Below are 23,227 nucleotides of genomic sequence, written 5' to 3'. Positions count from 1 at the left end.
ACGTGCGCTCGCTGCGGGGCTATTTATAGCGGGTCCTGCCCGGGCGGGGCTGCCCCGGCGCTGCCTGATCGCGGGGCCGGCGACCCTACAATAAACACCGGCCGTGGGAGGGGGGCCGGGGGGTCCGCGCGACCCGCCCGTAACAAGCTCCCCGGTCCGGGCGGTGCTGCCAGGACCCCTCTGCCCACACCCAACATGGCGGCCGCAGCACCGCGGGGGCGGTGCCCTTAACAAACATGGCGGACCCGCGGGGGCGGGGCTATTTCTAATGGGGGGATGGGGAGCAGGCAGCAGGGGGCTTCCTGGCCTTTGCCCCCCTCCTCCAGCCCGACCCCTGCCCTCCCCAAGGGAAAGGGGGCACACCCAGAATTGCAACTGGGGGGGCAGCTGCCAGGCCTCCCCTGCTGCCCCCCCTCGCCGCTGGCCCTCACCCCACAGATCCTGGGAGAAGGGCCAAGGGCAGCCCCGGGCCCCGCTCTGCAAGTGGGGGATTTGGGGTGTTTTGCAGCAACATGGTGCACGTGCCTCAGTTTCCCTGTGCGCTGTATGTGGAACGAAATGGGGGTGGGGTTGTTGGTGCTGGGGACCGGGGGTGACCTCGCCCAGCAGCTGGGACCCCAGACAGCGGCTGGGAGGTCGGGGACCCAGTGACGGGTGACTGGGGTCCACCCATGCAGCTCAGGTCCAGCCAGGGGGGGACAAAAAGGGGGGGCAGTGGCCTGGGACCGAGGACAAAGGCACAGGAGGGGCTGTTGGGGGAGGGGACAGGGGGGCTCAGCTGGCAGGGGACAAAGAGCAGCCAGAGCCCCCCTGGCCGGGCTGAGACCAGTCCCGGCTGGGTGACACTGACTAGCCCTCCAGTGTGATGTGGGTGGAGAGGCGCTGCAGGCTGGGGATTGGGGGGCTCCCTCTGGGGGGACTCCAGGGGAGCCAGAGTGAGGGGGCTCCCTGGGGGTTCCCGGCAGAGCCAGGCTGCTGGAGGCTCAGAGGGGCAGCCCAGGGATCTGACCCCTGAGACCCAGCAGCCGCCCCGGGAAGGGCCATCACGGGTGGGGGTGATTCTCAGGGGCCGTACGGAGCTCAGAGAGCCCGGGGGGGGGGCACTGGGAGCCCACAACAAAGCCCAGGTTGTGGGTGTCCCCGGCAGTGCCGGAGGTGCTGGGGTAACGACCAGGCAGTGGGGTAACAGGGTTGGGATTTCTGCTGGACCAGGAGCTGGGGGAACCCCCCATATTAGAGAGTGTAGCCCAGCCCTGGGGTCCCCCCAATGGCGGTGCCCCTGACTCCTGACCCACAGCTGCCCTCCCCCCCATCCCTGTCTTGGCCCCCAAACTCTCCCGCAGCCCTGGCAGTGACCCTCCCTCTGACAGTTCTTTGTTCCATAGAAACCAGACATACGAAAATCCCCCGACAGGCCCATCTCACCCACCCCCTGCAATCCCAAGGCAGGATCCTTCCCTTCGGCCCGCGCCCTGGGGCTCTGCCCCACCTGATCTGACATGTTCCCAGCCGCAGGGCTCCCAGCCCCACAAACCCATCCCAGGCGGGGAGTCCCCTCGCCCAGCTCGGTCACTTCTCCCAACCCCCTGCCCTCCGTGTCCAGGAGGTGTTTCCTGCCAACAGTTACAGGCAGCTGGGCAGGAAATTGAAGCCTGGTCCCGCAGTGAAGCCACCTCAGCTGGGACTCAGTTCCCAGCCCCCTAGGGCCGGGATCTCGACCCATTTACCATTGTGGGCCACATGCAGCCTGCCCTTAGGTCGGAAGAATCCCAGGCACGGCTACAGGCTGGGGACCGAGCGGCTCGGCAGCAGTTCTACAGAAAAGGACCTGGGGGTTACAGTGGGCGAGAAGCTGGATAGGAGTCAGCAGTTTGCCCTTGTTGCCAAGAAGGCTAACGGCATTTTGGGCTGTATAAGTAGGGGCATTGCCGGCAGATGTGATCATTCCCCTCTATCTGGCATTGGGGAGGCCCCATCTGGATACTGCATCCAGTTTTCGGCGCCCCAGTACAGAAAGGATGTGGAAAAATTGGAAAGAGTCCAGCGGAGGGCAGCAAAAAGGAAGAGGGGGCTGGAGCTGAATGAACGGTCAGGCCGCTGCTAAGGACGCGGAGAGAAGCTGAGCCAGAGGCAGGCCCTGCCCGCAGCCACTGGCAAGGAGAGGGCTGAGGCTGCAGCCAGGGACGTACCGAAAAGGTGCTGGGCAACAGCTATCAGAATAGCCGCTACTCGTACACGCCACACGGGGACCGGGAAACAGGCTGCCCCAGCCCCTGGCAGGGCCAAAGGGGAATGGGATGGACGGGGCTGTTTTCTTCAAACCAACACGTATGAGGTGAGGCGGCACCTCACTGTGCAGAGGGGCTGCACCGCGCTGCGTCGAGGGGCTGCACCGCGCTGTGCAGAGGGGCTGCACCGTGCTGCGCACAAGGGTTGCATTGCGCTGAGGAGTTGCACGACACTGCGTCGAGGGGCTGCACCGTGCTGTGCAGAGAGGTTGCACTGCGCTGTGTTGAGGGGCTGTACCAGGCTGCAGGGGGTCTGCACCGCGCTGCATCAAGGGGCTGCACTGCGCTGCGTTCAGGGCCTGTACCGTGCTGTGCAGAGGGGCTGCCCTGCGCTGCATTGAGGGGCTGCCCTGCGCAGAGGGGTTGCACTGTGCTGCGTCAAGGGGCTGCACTGCGCTGCATCGAGGGGCTGCACTGTGTTCAGGGCCTGTACTGTGCTGTGCAGAGGGGCTGCCCTGCGCAGAGGGGTTGCACTGCGCTGCATCAAGGGGCTGCACTGCACTGCGTTCAGGGCCTGTACCGGGCTGCACAGAGGGTTTGCACCGCGCTGCATCAAGGGGCTGCACTGCAATACACCAGGAGTGCTGTGTAACGTGTTTGTACCCGTGTGGGGCCGGCCTAGGGGGCAGTGGAAAGTCCCGCCACTGAATGAGCTGAGTCCAGTGCCAGGGGGCTCGCTGCACCTGGGACTCCCATGCCGGGGAGCTGCAGCCTGTTTCTCTGACAGTACAGCTGGCCGCTGCCTTCGTACCTCAGCAGAGTCTGTGGCCGCTGGGGGGGCTCCAGGCCAGCGCCCTGCAGAGCCGGGGCAGCAGGAACACGCCTGCAGCCGCCCGAGATCGACACTGGCAGAGTGGAGCTCCACCCTGGGGGCATCCGACAGCTGTGGCCGCTCTACTGGCTGCCAGACTCGGGCAGAGTCCCCGGGGTTCCTGGGGGTCCCCGTCCCGGGGGGCTCCGGCGACTCAGCCAGGGCCAGGAGCGCCAGCCGCATCGGTACAAAGCACCGGCCCAGCCCGGGACAGGTCCCCAGCCGGGGGTAAAGGCACCGGGAAGGAACAGTTCAGGGCCGGGGCCCAGCCCTGTGTTCGTGGCCGACGGTGGAAGCAGGAGGATTTTCAGTGTGGTGATACTCGGGGGGACGTTGGACCCAGCAAGCTCCTGACTGGGGCCTGGGAAGGTCGAGAGCCACTGGGCTAATTCACTCCCGTGGGGCCTCTGGGGCAGGAGGCTGCTCCACTGGGGGCTTGGGGGAGGCTCCTCGCTGGTGGGGGGAGACTCTGCTCCAGGGGGAAGAGGGAAAACTCCAGTTGACCAGCGAGGAAGCAGCCCAGCCCAAGCAACCCAGGGAAAAGGAGCCCCCCTATGGCCCCCCCCCACTGGCTCCTCCTAGAACCCCAAGGCCATTCTGAGCCCAGAACACTGGGCAGGCCGGGAACCCCTGTAACCTTCTCTCACACGCCTGGGGGTCACCCCTGGCTCGGCGGGGGGGGCTAATGTTAGAACAGGTGGGGCTGGGAGCCAGGTGGGACAAAGCAGGCGATTTTGTGTTTTGCTGAGGACTGTGCATGCCTCAGTTTCCCTGTGTAACAATGGGGGGAGGAGGCTGTTGCTGCAGGGGACCAGGTGTGACCTCACCTGACAGCCTGGAGATTGGGGACCCAGGAACAGCCAACAATGGGCTGAGGGGAGAGGGGTCTGGGGACTTGCGCTAAGGGTCACTAGGCCTGAGACCCTGGAGATTGGGGGGTGTCACTTGGGGGGGGCCCCCAAGGGGCCCACGGCAGAGCCAGGCAGCGGGAGGCTCAGAGGGGCGGTCCTGGGGGGCAGCGGGGTCTAGCCCTGGAGAGCGAGCGGACCCCCGCGAAGGGTCATCACGCTGAGGGCTTCCTCCCGGGGGGCCAAGTCAGGGACAGCCCCCCCCCCCCCCCAAAGCAGCAGAAGCTTCTGGGTTCTGACAAGTCTTTTAATCCATCCTCAGGGCGAGGTTCCCAAAGCCGCCCACGAGCGCTGCCCCCCAGCGCCCACTGGCCCAGCCCAGCCCAGCAGGGCCCTGGATGCTCCAGGCAGACAACGAAAAATGGGGAAACGCACAAACCCGCACCCGACGCTGGTAAAACCGGCTCCAAGCTTGGTATAAAAGAAAGGATGGGGGCGGGGGGGCTTTTTTTTCAGGATTTTCTCTTTTCCTATAAAAACACAAACTTGCCGTGAGTGGCAGGGAGCGGGGGAGGGGCCGGAGCCAAGGGCTCGCTCGTGTTCAAATTCTTGCAGGACGGGGAAGGGGAAGGGGATGGGGTCGGGGTCGGCGCTGGCGCCAGGCGAGGGGGCCCAGCCCAGGGGTCGCTGGTGGCAGGCTGGGATCTCCCTCCGTTAGAGCCCAGCTGGGATCAAGGCTCCTCGGTGGTGGATCCCGGGACTGCTGGTGGCAGCGCTGGGATCCTTCCATTTGCGCCAACAAAGGCCAGGGCCCATTGGTGGCAGGGTGGGATACGCCTCACAGCTGGGGGGTGAGGTGGGATCCTTCTCCCACAGCAGGGCAGGACAGGGGGGAACCCTGCTATGGCCCCCACCACTCCAGTCCGCTCTTCCAATGGTTCTCCCGCCCCCCCGAAGTCTGGCAGGGCTGCGGTCCTCAGGGCAGGGCCAGGGCCTGGGCCGTCTTCTCCATCCTCGTCGGCTCTCGGGGTCGCGTGGAAATGAAACGGGGTGTGGGGGGGAGGGCTTAAAACCACCAAAAGAAGGATGATGCGGGACGAGGAGTGTCGAGGACGCCCCTTATCGGGTCTGCTCGACTGTGGGAGGGAGAGGAGAGGGAGGTTAACGGCTGCGCCCCCAGGGAGCCCCCTACGCCCTGTCCTGCTCCCCCTTGGCTCCACAGGGAAATCCCTGGAAGAGCCCTCGGTCTTTGCACCCCCAGCCCTAGATTCCTCCCTGGGCTTCCCCCACTGGTCTCCCCACCACCCCACCAGTTGTCCACATCTCCTCCCCAGGGCTGCGTGCGCAAGCCCCTCCCCATAGGGGTCCCGGCCCCCCGGCACTCACTGTAGGAGGAGATGTCGATCTCGTCGGGCAGCTCGCTGATGTTCACCTCGAAGCGATCCTGCACGTCGTTCAGGATCTTGGCGTCGTTCTCGTCCGACACGAAGGTGATGGCCAGGCCCTTGGTGCCAAACCGTCCGGCGCGCGCCACCTACGGCGATGGAGGGGGTCAGCCCCCCCGCAGCGCAAAGCTCTATCGCGCCACCCAGCCCCCACTCCCCTCCCAGAGCTGGGAGAGAACCCAGGAGGCCTGGCTCCCAGCCCCCTGCTCTCACCACCAGCTCCCACTCCCCTCCAAGCGCTGGGGACAGAACCCAGGCATCCTGGCCCCCTGCTCTCACCGCCAGCCCCCACTCCCCTCCCAGAGCCGAGGAGAGAACCCAGGAGTCCTGGCCCCCAGCCCCCCTGCTCTGACCCACCAGCCCCCACTCCCCTCCCAGAGCCGAGGAGAGAACCCAGGCGTCCTGGCTCCCAGCCCCCCTGCTCTAACCACCAGCCCCCACTCCCCTCCCAGAGCCGAGGAGAGAACTCAGGCTCCTGGCCCCCTGCTCTGACCCACCAGCCCCCACTCCCCTCCCAGAGCCAGGAGAGAACCCAGGAGTCCTGGCCCCCAGCCCCCCTGCTCTGACCCACCAGCCCCCACTCCCCTCCCAGAGCCAGGAGAGAACCCAGGCATCCTGGCTCCCAGCCCCCCCTGCTCTAACCACCAGCCCACACTCCCCTCCCAGAGCCGGGGACAGAACCCAGGCGTCCTGGCTCCCAGCCCCGCCGCAGGATGGGGCCTGGGGCCCGGCTCACCCGGTGCAGGTAGGTGTCGGAGTCCTCGGGCATGTCGTAGTTGAAGGCGATGTTGACCCGCTCGATGTCCATCCCCCGGCCGAAGAGGTTGGTGGCCACCAGGATCCGGCGCTGGAAATCCTTGAACTGCTGGTAGCGGGACAGCCTGGGGGGGTGGAGGGGGGTTGTGTCTGGAGTCACTGTCTGCCCCCAAACAGAGCCCCCCGGTGGCCCTGCCCCCTACTGCAAAGCCCCCCACTGTGACACTAACCCCCATATTCCTCGTTTACTTGTCGTTGTGACCTTGCACATGAAGCGGGCCGTAACGAGCAGCTGAAGTCCCTCTTCTAACGAGCACATCGCTAATGCCACGCGCACGCTACGGGACCGGGCTGCACAGCCGGCACGGGCAGTGCCCAGATGCCAGCCAAGGGAGGAGGTCCCAGCGCCCGGCCGGGGGTCAGAGTCACAACTCAAAACCTGCCTGGTCTGCATGCAAGGAACCGAGTGGCACCACGCGGCCGGGGGGAGGGCCACTAGCCAGGCACTGAGAGACGGCCCAGGCAGGGAGTTTGGGGGATCCCGGCGCCCCTCACCTCTCCTCCTGGGGCATGCCCCGGTGGATGGCGATGGCCGGGAAGTTCTGCTCCACCAGCAGCTGGGCCAGCGCGATGCAGCGCTGCACCGACTTGACGAAGATCACCACCTGCGGGGGAGGGAGGGGTGAGCGAGGGACAGCACTGCCCGGACGCCTGGGTCCCCTGCCCGGACGCCTGGGTCCGCGGGCGCTACCTGATTGAACTCCAGCACGTCGAGCAGGTCGAAGAGCTTGCGGTTCTTCTCGTTGTCCTTCAGCTTGACATAGTATTGCTGCAGGCCGTGCAGCGTCAGCTTCGTCTCGTCGTCCACGAAGATCTCCATGGGCTGGGGGGGCAGAGCAGGGTGAACCCCCCGCCCGCGCTGGGGGAGAGACCCCAACATCCCTCCCAGGGCCCCCCGGGTAACACCCAGCCATCCGCCCCGCTCCCATGGCCGATGCTGACAGCCTGGACTCCTGGGTCCCAGCCCGAGCCCCCAGGGCTGCGAGCCATGGGGCTTGTCGGGTCCTAGCCGGACGTCTGGGTCCCAGCCCGAGCCCCCAGGGCTGCGAGCCGTGGGGCTTGTCGGGTCCTGGCCGGACGCCTGGGTCCCAGCCCGAGCCCCCAGGGCTGCGAGCCGTGGGGCCCGTCGGGTCCTGGCCGGACGCCTGGGTCCCAGCCCGAGCCCCCAGGGCTGCGAGCCGTGGGGCCTGTCGGGTCCTGGCCGGACGCCTGGGTCCCAGCCCGAGCCCCCAGGGCTGCGAGCCGTGGGGCCTGTCGGGTCCTGGCCGGACGCCTGGGTCCCAGCCCGAGCCCCCAGGGCTGCGAGCCGTGCGGCCCGTCGGGTCCTGGCCGGACGCCTGGGTCCCATCCTCTCATTCCCCAGGGCTGAGTGCTCTAGGGAGCCCCATTCACCCTAGGTTGCTCCGCCCAGGTCAGGGTGCACCACCCCCACAGGCAGTGCGTGGGGGTCCATGGGGAAAGCACCCAGCTACTCTCCACAACCCCCCCAGCCAGTGCCACAGGCCTGATCACCCCCTGCGGGGGATCGTGGGGAACAGCCCCCCAAGACATAATTCCTCCCCCTCCCCACCCCAGCCAGCCCACAAGCAGGGCAAGGTCAGACGCCAAGCTGCCAACGCCCAGAGCATGCTGGGAAATGGAAGGCAAGGAAGGGGCTGGAGCCACCTAGGTTGCCTGCCTTCTCTGGTGCCGGGTGAGATTCCCCAGCATGCACTGGGCTTCCAGCCATGAGGCAAGCATTCTAGGCATCTCCCCTTGACACAGCTCCCAGCATGCACTGGGAAATTTCCCAGCATGCACCTGTCTTCCTGGGCAAACCCCAAGGCTGGGAAAATGCCCTCCCCTTGGCATAGCTCCCAGCATGCCCTGGGTGAAGCCCCCCTGGGCCGTCTAGGGGAGGACGGGTTCCGATTAACACCTTGCCTCCCACACTCCACTGGCCCCCCGTGAGCCCCAAACCCCCCGAGTCCGGTTCCGAAAAAGGATAAGCCGGATCCTGGCGCCACCGAGTCTCTGCGAGCCGCCGCCGGGGCCGTCTCCGCTCTCCACGCTGCTCTTCGCCACAGGGGGGCGCCGTCGGTCTCCAGAGCGCCGGGGGGGCTGGGACGGGGGTGGGGGGTCTCTGGCACTGTGCGTGGTAGGCGGAGCACTCACTTGCCTGGGTGTATGGGGCCAGCTGATCCGGAGGCCGCGGTGCCGGGCAGGAAGGGGGGGCGGGGGGGAGGGCGGGAAGAGGGGGCGCCCTGCGTTCCGCGCCGGGGGTGCCGAGGCTAGCGTAACCCGAGTGATCTTCCGGAAGCTCTGGGGGCCTGTGCTAGGGGCCAGTCCGGGCGCCGCGGGGCGCCGGGGGGGCTAAGAAGGTAGAAGGGGGTAATTACGTCTTGCATGAATTTGCGGCAGACGGGGCGGATTTCCTTGCTCAGGGTGGCGCTAAACATCATGACCTGCTTTTCGTGCGGGGTCATGCGGAAGATCTCCTGGACGTCCCGGCGCATATCTGGGGGGAGGAGCAGACGGGGTCAGCAACGGGGTGCTCGGACACCCCCCAGCCCCGGGAAACCTGCCCCACAGCCCCCAGCTGGGCAGGGTGGGGTCAGGAACGGGGTGGCTGGGACATCCCCCACCCCCTCAAAATGTGCCCCTCAGCCCCTAGCTGGGCAGGTCAGGAACAGGGTGAGCCCAGGGCAGCCAATTGCCCCCAGGATAACCTGCCCCTTCTACTCTATAGGACCCCCCATGTCCCTGTGGTGCCCCCCCCACGCTCACTGGGGCCCAGGCGCGCATCCCTGCCCCCCCAGCAGCCCCCCCCCGCTCACCGAGCTGCTCCAGCATCTTGTCGCACTCGTCCAGGATGAAGTGCTTGATGTGTTTCAGGTTGAGGCTCTTGTTGCGCGCCAGGGCCAGAATCCGGCCCGGCGTCCCCACCACGATGTGGGGGCAGTTCTTCTTCAGCACCTCCTCATCCTTCTTGATGGACAGGCCCCCGAAAAACACCGCCACCTGAGGGAAGGGCAGGGTGAGCCCTCCGGTAGCTGCCCCCCGCGCCCCAGCCTGGCTCCCTGCCCCCCAAGCCCCCCAGCCTGGCTCCCTGCCCCCCGCGCCCCAGCCTGGCTCCCTGCCCCCCGCGCCCCAGCCCTCACCTTGACGCTGGGCATATACTTGGAGAAGCGCTCATACTCCTTGCTGATCTGGAACGCCAGCTCCCGCGTGTGGCACATCACCAGCACCGACACCTGGGGGACGGGGGCGTTAGTGCAGCGGCCTCCCCAGCCCTGCCCCACCTCACCTGCAGCCCCCTGGCCACCCCAGGCAACTTCTAACCAGCCCTTCCACGTCCCACCCCCGCAATGGTCCCTTCCAACTCCCCCCATCAGTCACCAATTGGTCTCTCCCCAGTTCCCCCACCACAGTCAGTCACCAACTGTCCCCGCCCCCCAAATGGGCTCTCCCAACTTCCCCAGGCCCTTCCAGGGGGTCCCGCCCCCCAAGCCTCCAAATGGGCTCTCCCAACCTCCCCAGGCCGTTCCCGGGGGTCCCGCCCCCCCCAACGGGCTCTCCCAACCTCCCCAGGCCGTTCCCGGGGGTCCCGCCCCCCCCAACCGGGCTCTCCCAACCTCCCCAGGCCGTTCCCGGGGGTACCGCCCCCCCAACCCCCCAAATGGGCTCTCCCAACCTCTCCAGGCCGTTCCCGGGGTCCCGCCCCCCCCAACGGGCTCTCCCAACCTCCCCAGGCCGTTCCCGGGGGTCCCGCCCCCCCCCAACGGGCTCTCCCAACCTGCCCAGGTCCTTCCAGAGGGTCCCGCCCCCTAACCAGGCTCTGCCAATGTCCCCAGACCATTCCCAGGGCATCCCACCCCCAGCTGGGCTCTCCCAACCTGCCCAGGCTGTTCCCGGGGGTCCTGCCCCCCCCCAACGGGCTCTCCCAACCTCTCCAGCCCGTTCCTGGGGGTCCCGCCCCCCCAACCGGGCTCTCCCAACCTGCCCAGGCCGTTCCAGGGGGTCCCGCCCCCCCAACCTCCCAAATGGGCTCTCCCAACCTGCCCAGGCCGTTCCCGGGGGTCCCACCCCCCCCAACCCCCCAAATGGGCTCTCCCAACCTGCCCAGGCCGTTCCCGGGGGTCCCGCCCCCCCAACGGGCTCTCCCAACCTGCCCAGGCCATTCCCGGGGGTCCCGCCCCCCCAACGGGCTCTCCCAACCTGCCCAGGCCGTTCCTGGGGGTCCCGCCCCCCCCAACCCCCCAAATGGGCTCTCCCAACCTGCCCAGGCCGTTCCCGGGGGTCCCGCCCCCCCAACGGGCTCTCCCAACCTGCCCAGGCCGTTCCCGGGGGTCCCGCCCCCCCAACGGGCTCTCCCAACCTGCCCAGGCCGTTCCCGGGGGTCCCGCCCCCCCAACGGGCTCTCCCAACCTCCCCAGGCCATTCCTGGGGGTCCCGCCCCCCCGGCCGTTCCCAGGCCCCGCCCCCTCACCTGCCCCGTGACGGGCTCCAGCTGCTGCAGCGTGGCCAGCACGAACACGGCCGTCTTGCCCATGCCCGACTTGGCCTGGCACAGCACGTCCATGCCCAGGATGGCCTGCGGGATGCACTCGTGCTGCACTGCGGGGGGGGGCAGGGTCAGCCGGGGCTCAGCCCCCCCTGCTCCGACCACCGGGCCCCGCTCCCCTCCCAGCCCCCCTGCTCTGACCTCCAGACCCATTCTCCTCCCAGAGCTGAGAGAGAACCCAGAAGTCTGGGCTCCCAGCCCCCCTGCTCTGACCACCAGGCCCCGCTCCCCTCCCAGCCCCCCTGCTCTGACCACCAGGCCCTGCTCCCCACCCAGCCCCCCTGCTCTGACCACCAGGCCCCACTTCCCTCCTGGAACTGAGAGAGAACCCAAGAGTCCTGGTTCCCAGCCCCACCTTTGTAACCACCAGGCCCCACTCCCCTCCCAGAGCCAGGGAGAGAACCCAGGAGTCCTGGCTCCCAGCCCCCTCCCTACTCTAACCCACCAGCCCCCATTTCCCCCCCAGGGCCGGGAGAGACCCCAGGCACCCTGGCCCCTCCCCCGGGTGGGACCCAGGCGTCCGGCTGACCTTCCGAGGGGTGCTCGAAGCCGCAGTCGACGATGGCCCGGAGGAGTTCGGGTTTCAGCAGAAAGTCCCGGAAGCCGGAGCTGTGGATGGAGACGTAGGACCCCTTGACGTCCTTCTTGGGGGGCACGTCCACCCCGTCGCCGGCCGCCTGGTTCTCCACCTCGTCATCCTCATAATCCAGCAGCTCGTTATCCACGTCGTTCTCCGCCATGGCGGCGCCGGAGGGGCCTGCTGAGACTAGGGGGGCGCAGTGGGGTCAGGCAGCGCCAGCTACCCCCCATTGCCCACTCGGAGCCAGCCACCCCCCACCCCCCAGTCCGAGCCGGCCGCTTCTCGCCCCCCTTTCCCCACTCCGAGCCAGCCACCCCCCACCCCCCAGTCCGAGCCGGCCGCTTCTCGCCCCTTTCCCCGCTCCGAGCCAGCCGCCCCCACCCCCCTTTCCCCGCTCCGAGCCAGCCGCCCCCCACCCCCCAGTCCGAGCCGGCCGCTTCTCGCCCCCCTTTCCCCGCTCCGAGCCAGCCGCCCCCACCCCCCTTTCCCCACTCCGAGCCAGCCACCCTCCCACCCCCCTTTCCCCACTCCGAGCCGGCCGCCCCCCCACCCCCCAGTCCGAGCCGGCCGCTTCTCGCCCCCCTTTCCCCACTCCGAGCCAGCCACCCCCCACCCCCCAGTCCGAGCCAGCCGCTTCTCGCCCCCCTTTCCCCGCTCCGAGCCAGCCGCCCCCACCCCCCTTTCCCCACTCCGAGCCAGCCACCCCCAACCCCCCAGTCCGAGCCGGCCGCTTCTCGCCCCCCTTTCTCCGCTCCGAGCCAGCCACCCCCCACTCCCCACCTCCAGAGCCAGCCAGTCCCAGTTAGGGGAATCCTTTATCCAGCTCCTAACATCTCCATGTCCCCCTCAATAGCCCCCCCAGTATGGGGTTCAAGTTGGGTCACTAGCGCTGAAACCCCAAATCCCCCCTTCGTCCAGCAGCCTTGGCCCTGCAGACATGTGGAGCACACAAGATATCCCCATTTCCTAACCCCAGAGGAGCCGTGCCGGGGGGGGGGGGGCACTCGACTCCCAGCCACCCCATGACTAACTCAGTGGTGTCCCTGCCCCCCCACATCCACGTGCGCCCACTGTGCGCCGGGGAGCCGCGCGTGTGTACCCCACGCGTGCACCCTGCCCTGGGGTGAGCAGGCTACAGAGAAGTGTTTTGGGGTCCTGCTGCCCCTCTCCCAGCACCTGGGGGGCTGTTTTCAGACACCCCATTTCCCCCAGTGCACAGCTCTGTAGAATCCAGACCCCCACTATAATGAGGTGCAGCTGCCCCCCTAGATCCCACCCACTCGTGGGTGCCAGCGTTCACCTCCAATGCAAGCCATGGGTAGGGGGAGGCGGGAGCCGAACCCCCCAGCAGATAATGGGGTGCAGCCATGCCCCAGAACCCCCACGTTGAGGGGACGTCCCTGTCCCACAAGCAATCCCTGGAGTGCAGCCGTAGCCCCCAAACCCCACCGCTGTCCAGCAAAGTGGACCCCACTCGCCCCCTTGCTACAGCCTGCGATGCTGGGGGGCCCAGAGTCTCTATTGTCCCCCCACACACAGTGAAAGCCAGGACGCCTGGGTTCTTTCTCCAGCATGGGGGGATCAGAACATGGGGGTGCGCTCCTACCCCCCCGACACACAGTGGGTGTCTGTGTCCCCAAATCCCTCCCCACGCGCAGTACAAAGCAAACAACAGCCCCGGGCAGGTGCACCCCCAACTCCACTCCCCCCAATGCTAAGGACTGGGGGGAGCCCGGAAATATGGAGGGGCCCCCGGCCTCCCTTGCCAGCCATGAGGAAATGGGGGTGTCTGCAATGGGGGGGGGCTGCTTCCACGCCCCCCTGCCCCCCATACACCTGCCCAGCCTTTGGGCACCGCCCCCAATTAACTGCACCCCAACCCCTTGTCCCCCCCATGCAGCCCCCCGCCCTGGGGAGATCGCTCCCCCCCCTTCCCCCTGCACTGCAACCCCCACGCCCCCTCCCTTACACAGCCCACACCGCCCCTCCCCCACGTGCTGGGGGGAGCTGCACCCCCTTCCCCGCGGCCCGCCACAGGCTCCCCCCTGTAGCCCGGGGGGGGGGTCTTAAGCGCCATATTTTTATGTGTTTATTTCACGGCCCCCCCCAATATCCCTCTGGGGGGCGGCGGGGGCGTCCCCCCTCCCCACCCGGCCGGGCCCCCGGCGGCGCAGGGGCAGGACGGGGCCGATGTTCGCGGATGACGGAGCGGGCCGGGGGGAGCAGAGAGCAGGGCCGACGCCATCTTGGATTCCTGGCTTTACAGACGCACAATGGGGAATCCGTCCATCCCTCCCCAGGGCCCCTTCCAGGCCGATTATCGGGGTCGGGCGCGGGAAATGGCCCCCGAGACCGGGCCCATCGGAGGGAGAATCGCCCGGAGAAGGGGTATCGGCCCCGCCGGGGGGCGGATGGCCCAAGATGGCGGCGATGCGCGACTGATTCTCGCCGAGGGCTTACCTCCTGCGGGGGGAGGGGCGCCCAGGACTCCTCCGAGCGGCGGCCGCAGCCAGAAGTGAGCGGCGCCTTCACTTCCGGGATGCGGGGAGCGTAGCGCGCTGCGGCCAGGACCCCGCGCCAGCGCCGGATGGGGCTGCCCTACGCGGCGCCTGATTGGAAAAAAAACGCACATACACACAAATGGGGCCATTTGCAGCATTTTTTAATCCCGACTGGGATGGACCCGAGCGCACCGGATTCGCGGTTGCTTCGCGGGTTCATTCGCAGCAGGACGGGGCGGGGGATTGTTTTTCCCACGGGGTCCTTCAGGCATTGGTGGCCCTGAGGGGAGGGGCTGGGAGTAGTTTGGTTCAGGCTTCACTTTGCCTCTGAGGCCTTGTTCTGGGCTGATGTCACTGGTGCCTGGGGCAGCCCTCCATGATGCCACGTCCCCTCTGGCCACCCTCGTCTGATGCCACGTTGTCATAAACAGATAGCTAAGGGTGATAGCTAAGGGTTAATGTCTCTTTCACCTAAAGCACCTGACCAGAGAACCAATCAGGAAACCGGATTTTTTCAACTTTGGGTGGAGGGAATTGTGTGTCTGGGGTCTTTTGTTTTCTGTCTGCCTGCTGTCTCTGAGCTTTGGAGAAGTAGTTCTGTTTTCTAATCTTCTGTTTCTAAGTGTAAGGACAAAGAGATCAGATAGTAAGTTATATGGTTTCTTTTCTTTGGTATTTGCATGAATATAAGTGCTGGAGTGCTTTGATTTGTATTCTTTTTGAATAAGGCTGTTTATTCAATATTCTTTTAAGCAATTGACCCTGTGTTGTATCATCTTAATACAGAGAGAACATTTGTATTTTTTCTTTCTTTTTTATATAAAGCTTTCTTTTAAGACCTGTTGGAGTTTTTTCTTTACTTCAGGGAAATTGAGTCTGTACTCACCAGGGAATTGGTGGGAGGAAGAAATCAGGGGAAATCGGTGTGTGTTGAATTGGCTAGCCTGATTTTGCATTCCCTCTGGGGGAATAGGAAAGTCCTTTTTGTTTCCAGGACCGGAACGGAGAGGGAGAGTCCCTCTGTTTGGATTCACAGAGCTTGTGTCTGGGTATCTCTCCAGGAGCACCTGGAGGGGGGAAGGGAAAAAGGATTATTTCCCTTTGTTGTGAGACTCAAGGGATTTGGGTCTTGGGGTCCCCAGGGAAGGTTTTTCAGGGGGACCAGAGTGCTCCAAAACACTCTAATATTTTGGGTGGTGGCAGCAAGTACCAGGTCCAAGCTGGTAGCTAAGCTTGGAGGTTTTCATGCTAACCCCCATATTTTGGACGCTAAGGTCCAAATCTGGGACTAAGGTTATAACACACGTCCCCTCTGGCCACCCCCCATGTGATACCACGTCCCCTCTGACACACCCCCATGATGCCACACTCCCCTCTGGCCATGCTCCCCATGGTGACATGTCCCCCTCTGGCCACACCCCTTGAGTCCACACTTCCGTCTGGCCACCCTCTGTGATGCCACATCCCCTCTGGCCATACCCCTGTGATACCACGCTCCCCTCTGGCCACGCCCTCTTGAAGCCACACTCCCCTCTCTCACCACGCCCCTGTGATGCCACGTACCCTCTGGCCACACCCCTGTGATGCCACATTCCCCCAGCCACACCCCTGTGATGCCACGTTCCCCCAGCCACGCCCCTGTGATGCCACATCCCCTCTCGCCACACCCCTGTGATCCCACGTCCCCTCTGGCCACACCCCTGTGATGCCATGTCCCCTCTGGCCAACTCCTGTGATGCCAGGTTCCCTGTAGTTAGGGGGACCATAGTCCCCTTTTCCAGCTCTGATCCGGCTGTCCCAACTTTTTCGCCAATACTGGGCACGGGTCCCTGACTTGTGCGAGCAGCACTGCCTTCAGAGCTGTCCCCCTGCCCCAGGCAGCCGGCCCTGCTCTCCGGCTACAAGGCTGAGCGGAGACGTCAGGCTGGCATAGTATTACCACCGTGGCACCTGCACTGCCTCAGAGTCTGCCCATCCTTACTGCCCAGCTCAGCATGGGAGGCTGCGAGGAACTGGAGCGGGAGGCTGTTGAAGCGTTGCCTTCATTTTCCTATCAGCTCCACACAAGAACAGCAAGGAGACGGTAGGAGCGACGGGCACCTGGGTAAATGGCTTGTGAGCGTCGGCCCGCGGGTCGGTGGTTGTGATCTGATTCATGAACACTGATGGTTGCTGGTTAGGCGAGCTGCAGGCTGAAAGCAGCGTGTTCTGGTCTCGTCCCAGCTCCAGCGTTTGCCTACCTTGGAAGAGGGGGTTAATTGCACATTGTGTGGAAGCCGAAAGTCCCCCTGAGCCCGCTGTACAGGCCAAGCATTGTGTTTCGATGCTCGGCTGAGCCAGTGTTGACCCGCTGCCCTGACGTCTGCGCTGCAGCGGGCGCTGTCTTCAGGGCTAGGCCCCCCCAGCAAGCAGCTACCCTCCATCATCACCTGGGGTTGCTGCCCTGTGTTGCTTTGGTTCTGTTGTGTCCCTAGAAGAAGCAGTAGTTTGCCTGTGGTCACTTCTGGCTAGAAAAATGTCTCCGAAAGGCCTGCGTCATTTTAACAAAGACCTCCACAAGCCGTGAAAGGTTTTAAAAAAGGCCCTTCAGCACTGGCTGACAGCCAAGGGGTATGCGGGACGTGCGGAGCACGTTTCTCCATTGCTCCCGGCGGCTGAAATCCACCTCCAGAGCAGGAAACACAGAGACGCTGATAAACGTGTTCATCTCCAAGGGTTTCAGGATTTTTTCTGAGACAAGGAACAGAAGTGGAACTAGTTTTTGGCAGCGAGGGGGTGTTTGCTTACCCCTCAGTCCGGCACGGCCAGTTTCTGTTCCACTGACTGGACATCACAAATAATAACAGAACTGCCAACCTATGGTTTCATCTGCTCGCGCAAAATCCAAGGCAGCATTTGCAGCGTCCTAGCCCCTTTCTCCACCGAAGAGGCGCTGCGTGAGTCGGCCCAGTGGTCCTTTGTTACGCTTATGTGGATGCATCAATTAAACAGGGCCAAAAACTGTTCCCTGTTCTGGTACCACATTTTCACCTGCTGAGAATTTGAGAATTTCTGCAGGCAACACCAATACTAACTTTGGGGGTGCCAGGCATTGTGGGAAAAACAATTGGTGGTGAAAGCTCCAGGCTAATTTAGGAAGAGATCTTCAGTATCGGGTGTGGTGCACACATTGTGCATGACTGCCTCAAACTGCAGCCGACTGTCCTCCTTTGGACACAGGCTTCAAGCGGATTTTCTTTCTCAAGATAAATGCCCGACGCTGCTACAAAACCTCTTTGATGATCCTGCCACTCAGCTGTGGCTTCTCTTTGCCAGCCAACACGCTGCCACTTTCCGAAACGTAACGGAGACGATAGAGAAAAACGGTTTGTCGGTGACAGACGTTGCGCTGCAAATATGTTCCCTGCCTGTTAACTTCTTGGAGAGGCTTTCCCGCCGGAAGTGGAGAGACTACTGTGTGCTCTTGGTGAACGCGGGCAAGTGAAAGAAAAGAAGTTTTGTGACGTAGTCGGCGATTTGTAACCACCTGCCAGGCCTGCTTAGAGTGAGACAGCCTTGCTGGAATCGCCACCTTGAATACGTTGGATGAGAATCGTCTCTTTGGTTCAGATTCCATGGTCTCCGGCTGTCTTTCAGACTGGAACCAGCAGAGAACACCCGTCACAGCCGGATACGCAGATCGAGCCAAGGCTGTGGAATTTGTGCTGGGTCTGCCTGGGACCACGGCACCCGTCGAACGTGTCTTTCCAATGAGGAGTGAGGTGCGGTCTCCTGAGAAATCCGGTCGGAAGGTCTCCACCGTGCAGGCTGTCTCGTGCGTTGAGTCAGCTTTGTTCTGGACTGTCTGGCGTTCTAGGATAATTGCTGAAAAACAAGAAAACCTGCCGAAAAATAGATCGTCCGAGAAATGCACCTGATGCCAAGCCCCTTCTTGCCCTGAGGAACGGCAGGAGGAGGAACAAGGCCCGTAGTGGCTGGGTTTGAAGTATAACATATGAAACTGTGGAATATGTGAACGCATCTATACGATGTATGAAACCGCCCTAGCTTCTTCTCCCCGGAGCACTGACCCTCTCTTGCCTGGTGTCCCACTTCCAGTTACGGAAACGTGGTCTCTCTCTTCACCCTTCGCTTTGCCTCTGGGCCCTTGTCCTGGGTTCATGGCACCAGGTGGCCACGTGCCTGTGATGCCACGTGTCACTCTGGCCACGACCCAGCACCACATCCCGTGGTGGCTCTTTCCTGGAGCTGAGGAGAGAACCCAGGAGTCCTGGCCCCATTTCAGTCCCCAATGCATTAATTGTGTGATCTGTCAGCCCCGCCCAGCCCTGCGCCGCCTCGGACCGCGACGTCCCACTTCCCCTCTGCTTAGTCTTAGCAACGGGCTCCAGGCCTGGGCTTTGGGGCTGCCATCGCCGCAGGCCGGATTTCTGTGTCCCAAGGCCAGATGGGACCCCTGGGCCCAGCTAGTCCGAGCTCCCGGCTAACGCAGGCCAGAGCCCGGCTGAGCCGCCACAAACCCCTCCAAAAGCCGGCCCGGCGGGATGGGACCCTGGCCGGAGCCCTGGCTGAGCCGCCACAAACCCCTCCGAAAGCTGGCCCGGCGGGATGGGACCCTGTCCGGAGCCCTGGCTGAGCTGCCGCACACCCCTCCGAAAGCTGGCCCGGCGGGATGGGCCCCTGGCCGGTGCCCCGGTTGAGCCGCCACAAACCCCTCCAAAAGCTGGCCCGGCGGGATGGGGCCCTGGCCGGAGCCCTGGCTGAGCCGCCGCACACCCCTCTGAAAGCTGGCCCGGCGGGATGGGACCCTGGCCAGGGCAGGAGCCTCCCCAGGCCCAGGGAAATCGTCCCGGAACAAGCTGAAGCCTTGTTCCCAGGATGGCTCTGCCCAGCTCCGGCTCCTGGCCAGGCTGGGGTTCGATCCCCTGCCGGCCTGAGGACCCCGGGGGGGGCATGTTTGGTTCCCCTGGTCGGTGCCTCCAGCCGGGGACACATCCCCCCCTCGCTGGCTGTGCTCAGCTCACGGACCGAGCTCCTGGGGGGTCTCGCGTTGAGGCCGATTTCTAACCCTTTCATCGTCCCGGGGGCTCCTCCCCGAGTGCCCCACGTCCCCCTCGAATCTCAGGCACTGGAAGGGAAGCCAGGCTCCAGCCGGGGGAAAATCCCCTCCCGGCTCCTACCCGAGACCCCCCCAGCCACGTCCCAGGACAGCGTTCGCCCCTCGCCCCAGTGCTGCCCCGGCTGATTCCCCACCATCGCCCGCAGTCGGGGATGGCGGCCCTGTGGCCCCCAGCCTGGCCCTACGGCCGCCACGCGCTGCTCCTCCACGGAGACGTTCACCCGGCGCTGGATTGACACGCAGATTGTTGGCTCCGGCACAGTGACCCTGCGCCCCACCGGACCCTCGGGATCCAGGCCCTGCTTCTCCGCTGGTTCCGCTATCCCGGGGTTGTGTCGTCGGCCTGTTTTATCCGTCACCGTTTTATGTTTTCTCCCAAGTCATTGAGAAAAATATGAATGAGCAGAGGGCCAAGAACTGATCCTTGCGGGACCCACTGGACACCCCCTGGCTGGGTGGGTGTGATGCAGTAGGGACTGTCTGTGTGGGGAGTGGGAGAGCAGGGGAGGACTTTCGGGGATGGAGGATGCCAGGGCCTGTAACCTGAGCTAGGTAAGGGAGGGGAAAGGTCAACACCTTTGCCCGGGAAGGGGACAAAGGAAGGGAGTGGCAGGAGGGAAGCAGTTTGAGTTTGGGCTTGGGGCTGTGTGGGCGGAATTCAGGGGATCCTAGCTAGGATCCAAGCACCCGGAAAGCCCAGAAGGACTCGGTGGAGGGGTCCTGACTGTGCCTGCAAGCTCTGCTGTGACCTGTGTTCCTGTTGTCCAATAAACCTTCTGTTTTACTGGCTGGCTGAGAGTCACTGTGGGTCCCAGGAAGAGGGGTGCAGGGCCGGACTCCCCCACACTCCGTGACAACTGGTGGCAGCGGTGGGATATACTGCACCCCGTGGACAGCGCTTCCTGCAATAAGTGACTGGGGAGCAGTAAAACAAAGGGGTGGTTAACCCCTGGGAGTGTGTGCCCAGCGAGAAGGACTTTGCAGTAACAGGGTCCCCCGGGGGATTGCAGCGAGCGGTCCCGGGGCGGAGGAGTCTGCAGCTCGACCCTGGCAGAGAGGTGGTGACCTCAAGAAGGGCTGGTGCACTAGGGGTCCCCCTGGAAACCGTGGGGAGCAGCGAGCACCCCAGCCTGTGAGTGGCCAGCAGGAAGATGTATGCCAAGCGGCGCAAGTGTGACCTGCTGGAGCTGTGCAAGCAGAGGGGGCTGCGCCCGGGGAGATGCACCAAGGACCAGCTGATTGCCCAGCTGGAGCAGGGAGACCGCACGAATGAACGGAGCCCTGTCTCTGAGGGAAGCAGCCGGGCAGATGCAGCGCAGGCACCAGTGTCTGTCCCCGCTGGGAGTGGTCAGCCAGCGGACGAGGGCTTCCCGAGACCCCCCCTTCCTAGGCCTAGGGGAAGGGCGGGGAGGAGCCCAGTGAACACCGAGGGCACCATGACACCCCCCAGCAGGGGATCCTCCCGGCAACGCTCGGCATCCGTGGAGCGGAGGCGGCTGGAATATGAAAGGGAGCTGAGACGGAAGGAGCTCGAGTTAAAGAGGCGAGAGCTGGAGGAGAAGGTGAAACAGCGTAAACATGAGGAGAAACAGCGTAAACATGAGCGGGAGGAGAAGGAGAAACAGCGTAAACATGAGCTGGACCTGGCCGGGCTGAGGAGCAGTGAGGCTCCGGCTGCGGTGAGTGAGGGGGGGCCCAAGCCTACAAAGAGCTTTGATAAGCACTTGCTGCCCCGGCGTAAGGAGGGGGAGGACATAGATACCTTCCTGACGGCCTTTGAGAATGCCTGCGAGCTGCACAGGGTTGACCCTGCAGACAGGATCGCAGTTCTCACCCCCTTACTGGACTCCACAGCCGTGGAGGTGTACAGCCGACTGAAAGGGGCGGAGGCAGGGGACTACGAACTGTTCAAACAGGCCCTGCTCCGCGAGTTTGGACTGACTCCTGAGATGTACCGGAAAAAGTTCCGGAGCCAGCGTAAAACCCGTGAGGTCACATACCTACAACTGGTCAACCGGGCGCAGGGGTATGCCCGCAAGTGGTCAGCTGGGGCCCAAACTAAAGAGGACCTGCTTGACCTATTCATACTGGAGCACCTGTACGAGCAGTGCCCGTCCGACCGGAGGCTGTGGTTGATGGACCAGAAGCCGGAGAACCCGCAGCACGCAGGCCAGCTGGCCGACCAATTTGTGGATAGTCGGGCAGGGGATGGCAGGGAGGAGTCTCGAAGGAGCAGGCCTGCCTCAACGCAGAGAGAGAGTCATCATGGGACCTCCCAAAGGGGGCCTATGGAGAACCCCCCCAAAAGGGGAACATCCAGCGGCAGGTCCCTCCGACCCACTCAAGGGGACCCACGAGATATGGGCTGCTATCGCTGTGGCCAACGAGGTCACATACGGGCCAAGTGCCCCAAGCTCAGGGACAGACCAAGCAGACCCAACCCACAGAGGGTGGACTGGGTAAAAACCCAATCGGAGGAGGGGCTACATTCCCAGGAAAGGGGGGCTGGCAACATACCACCTGTGGATGCTCCAGGCTCTGGGTTTTTTGTTTACCGGGTGGGCGCGGGGCTGTCCCTCCGGAAAGAGTGCATTGTTTCCCTGGAAGTGGATGGGAGGAAGGTCACTGGGTACTGGGACACGGGCGCAGAGGTGACGCTGGCCCGGCCCGAGGTGGTGGCCTCAGATCGGATGGTGCCCGACACCTACCTGACCCTGATGGGCGTGGGCGGGACCCCATTCAAGGTACCCGTGGCAAGGGTACACCTGAAATGGGGGGCCAAGGAGGGCCCCAAGGATGTGGGGGTACACCAATATTTGCCCACTGACGTGTTAATGGGAGGGGACCTTGAGGACTGGCCTAGTAACACCCAGAGTGCCCTGGTCGTGACTCGTAGTCAGAGTCGGCAAAGGGCACTGCTCCCCGACAACGGGGAAGGTACTCGACCCGAGGTGCAAGACCCTAACCCAGGGAGCGGGGAACGCCCAGGGGCACGGTTCAGAGAGGCTGCGGCCTCAGACCCAGCCAGCAAGAGAGAGCTGGTCCCCATTCCTGTCCCAGCTGCTGAGTTCCAGGCCGAGTTGCAGAAAGATCCCTCCTTGCGGAAGCACAGGGACCGGGCTGACCTTAGTGCGGTACAGACCATGAGGAGAGGTTGCAAGGAGAGGTTCCTGTGGGAGAAGGGGTTCGTGTACCGAGAATGGGCTCCCCCAGGGGAAGTAGAGTCATGGGGGATCAGGAGGCAGCTGGTGGTTCCCCAGAAGTTTCGTCACAAGCTGTTGTACCTGGCCCATGACATCCCTCTCGCAGGGCACCAGGGAATCCAGCGCACCAGGCAGAGGCTGCTACAGAACTTTTACTGGCCTGGGGTCTTTACCCATGTCCGACAGTACTGCCAATCCTGTGACCCCTGCCAGAGGGTGGGGAAGGCCCGGGACAAGGGGAAAGCGGCTTTGAGGCCTTTACCCATCATAGAAGAACCTTTCCAGAAGGTGGCCATGGACATAGTGGGACCCCTCAGCAAGACGACCCGGTCAGGGAAGAAATACATCCTGGTGGTGGTGGATTTTGCCACTCGCTACCCCGAGGCGGTGGCCTTGTCCTCTATCGAAGCAGACACAGTGGCAGATGCGCTGCTGACAATTTTCAGCCGGGTGGGGTTCCCCAAGGAGGTCTTAACGGACCAGGGGTCCAACTTCATGTCGGCCCTGCTCCGGTCCTTATGGCAGAAATGTGGGGTCCAGCACAACTGGGCCTCAGCGTATCACCCCCAGTCCAACGGGCTGGTAGAAAGGTTCAACGGGACGCTGAAGATGATGCTAAAAACATTTATGAACCAGCACCCGCAGGATTGGGACAAGTACTTACCTCACCTGCTGTTCGCGTACAGGGAGGTGCCCCAGGAATCTACCGGGTTTTCGCCTTTCGAACTGTTGTATGGAAGGCGGGTGAGGGGGCCCCTAGACCTGATGAGGGACGAATGGGAGGGGAAGGCCGCTCCCGAGGGAGAGTCAGTGGTGGAGTATGTCCTGACCTTCCGGGAAAGACTGGCAGAGCTCATGGGCCTGGCCAGGGAGAGTCTGGCCCGAGCCCAGAGGAGGCAGAAGGTCTGGTATGATTGCATGGCACGGGCCTGTGCCTTCGCCACCGGGGATCAGGTGATGGTTCTCATCCCCGTGAGGAGAAACAAACTCCAGGCCGCCTGGGAAGGGCCCTTCAAGGTGATCAAGCAACTGAATGAGGTAAACTATGTGGTGGAGCTGTCAAACCGGGCACA

General features: G+C 64.1%; 1 protein-coding gene across 1 annotated transcript; it reads right to left on the bottom strand.

The window, feature by feature from the left end:
* Positions 1–4,240: 4,240 nt before the first annotated feature.
* On the bottom strand, positions 4,241–13,898 carry LOC115640136 (spliceosome RNA helicase DDX39B). The gene is made up of 11 exons (XM_030542982.1): positions 13,792–13,898; positions 11,281–11,517; positions 10,677–10,804; positions 9,349–9,441; positions 9,025–9,208; positions 8,587–8,705; positions 6,900–7,031; positions 6,704–6,813; positions 6,129–6,273; positions 5,334–5,481; positions 4,241–5,083 (listed from the first exon to the last, which is right to left on the bottom strand). Exons 2-11 carry the CDS (start codon positions 11,489–11,491, stop codon positions 5,067–5,069), a joined length of 1,287 nt encoding a protein of 428 aa, XP_030398842.1. The 5' UTR covers positions 11,492–11,517; positions 13,792–13,898; the 3' UTR covers positions 4,241–5,066.
* Between the last annotated feature and the right edge of the window lie 9,329 nt (positions 13,899–23,227).

The sequence above is a fragment of the Gopherus evgoodei genome, unplaced genomic scaffold (assembly GCF_007399415.2).
Source record: "Gopherus evgoodei ecotype Sinaloan lineage unplaced genomic scaffold, rGopEvg1_v1.p scaffold_210_arrow_ctg1, whole genome shotgun sequence".
NCBI lineage: Eukaryota > Metazoa > Chordata > Testudines > Testudinidae > Gopherus > Gopherus evgoodei.
The sequence above is the reverse complement of the archived record's forward strand: the minus strand, read 5'-3'. Positions and strand labels throughout refer to the sequence as shown.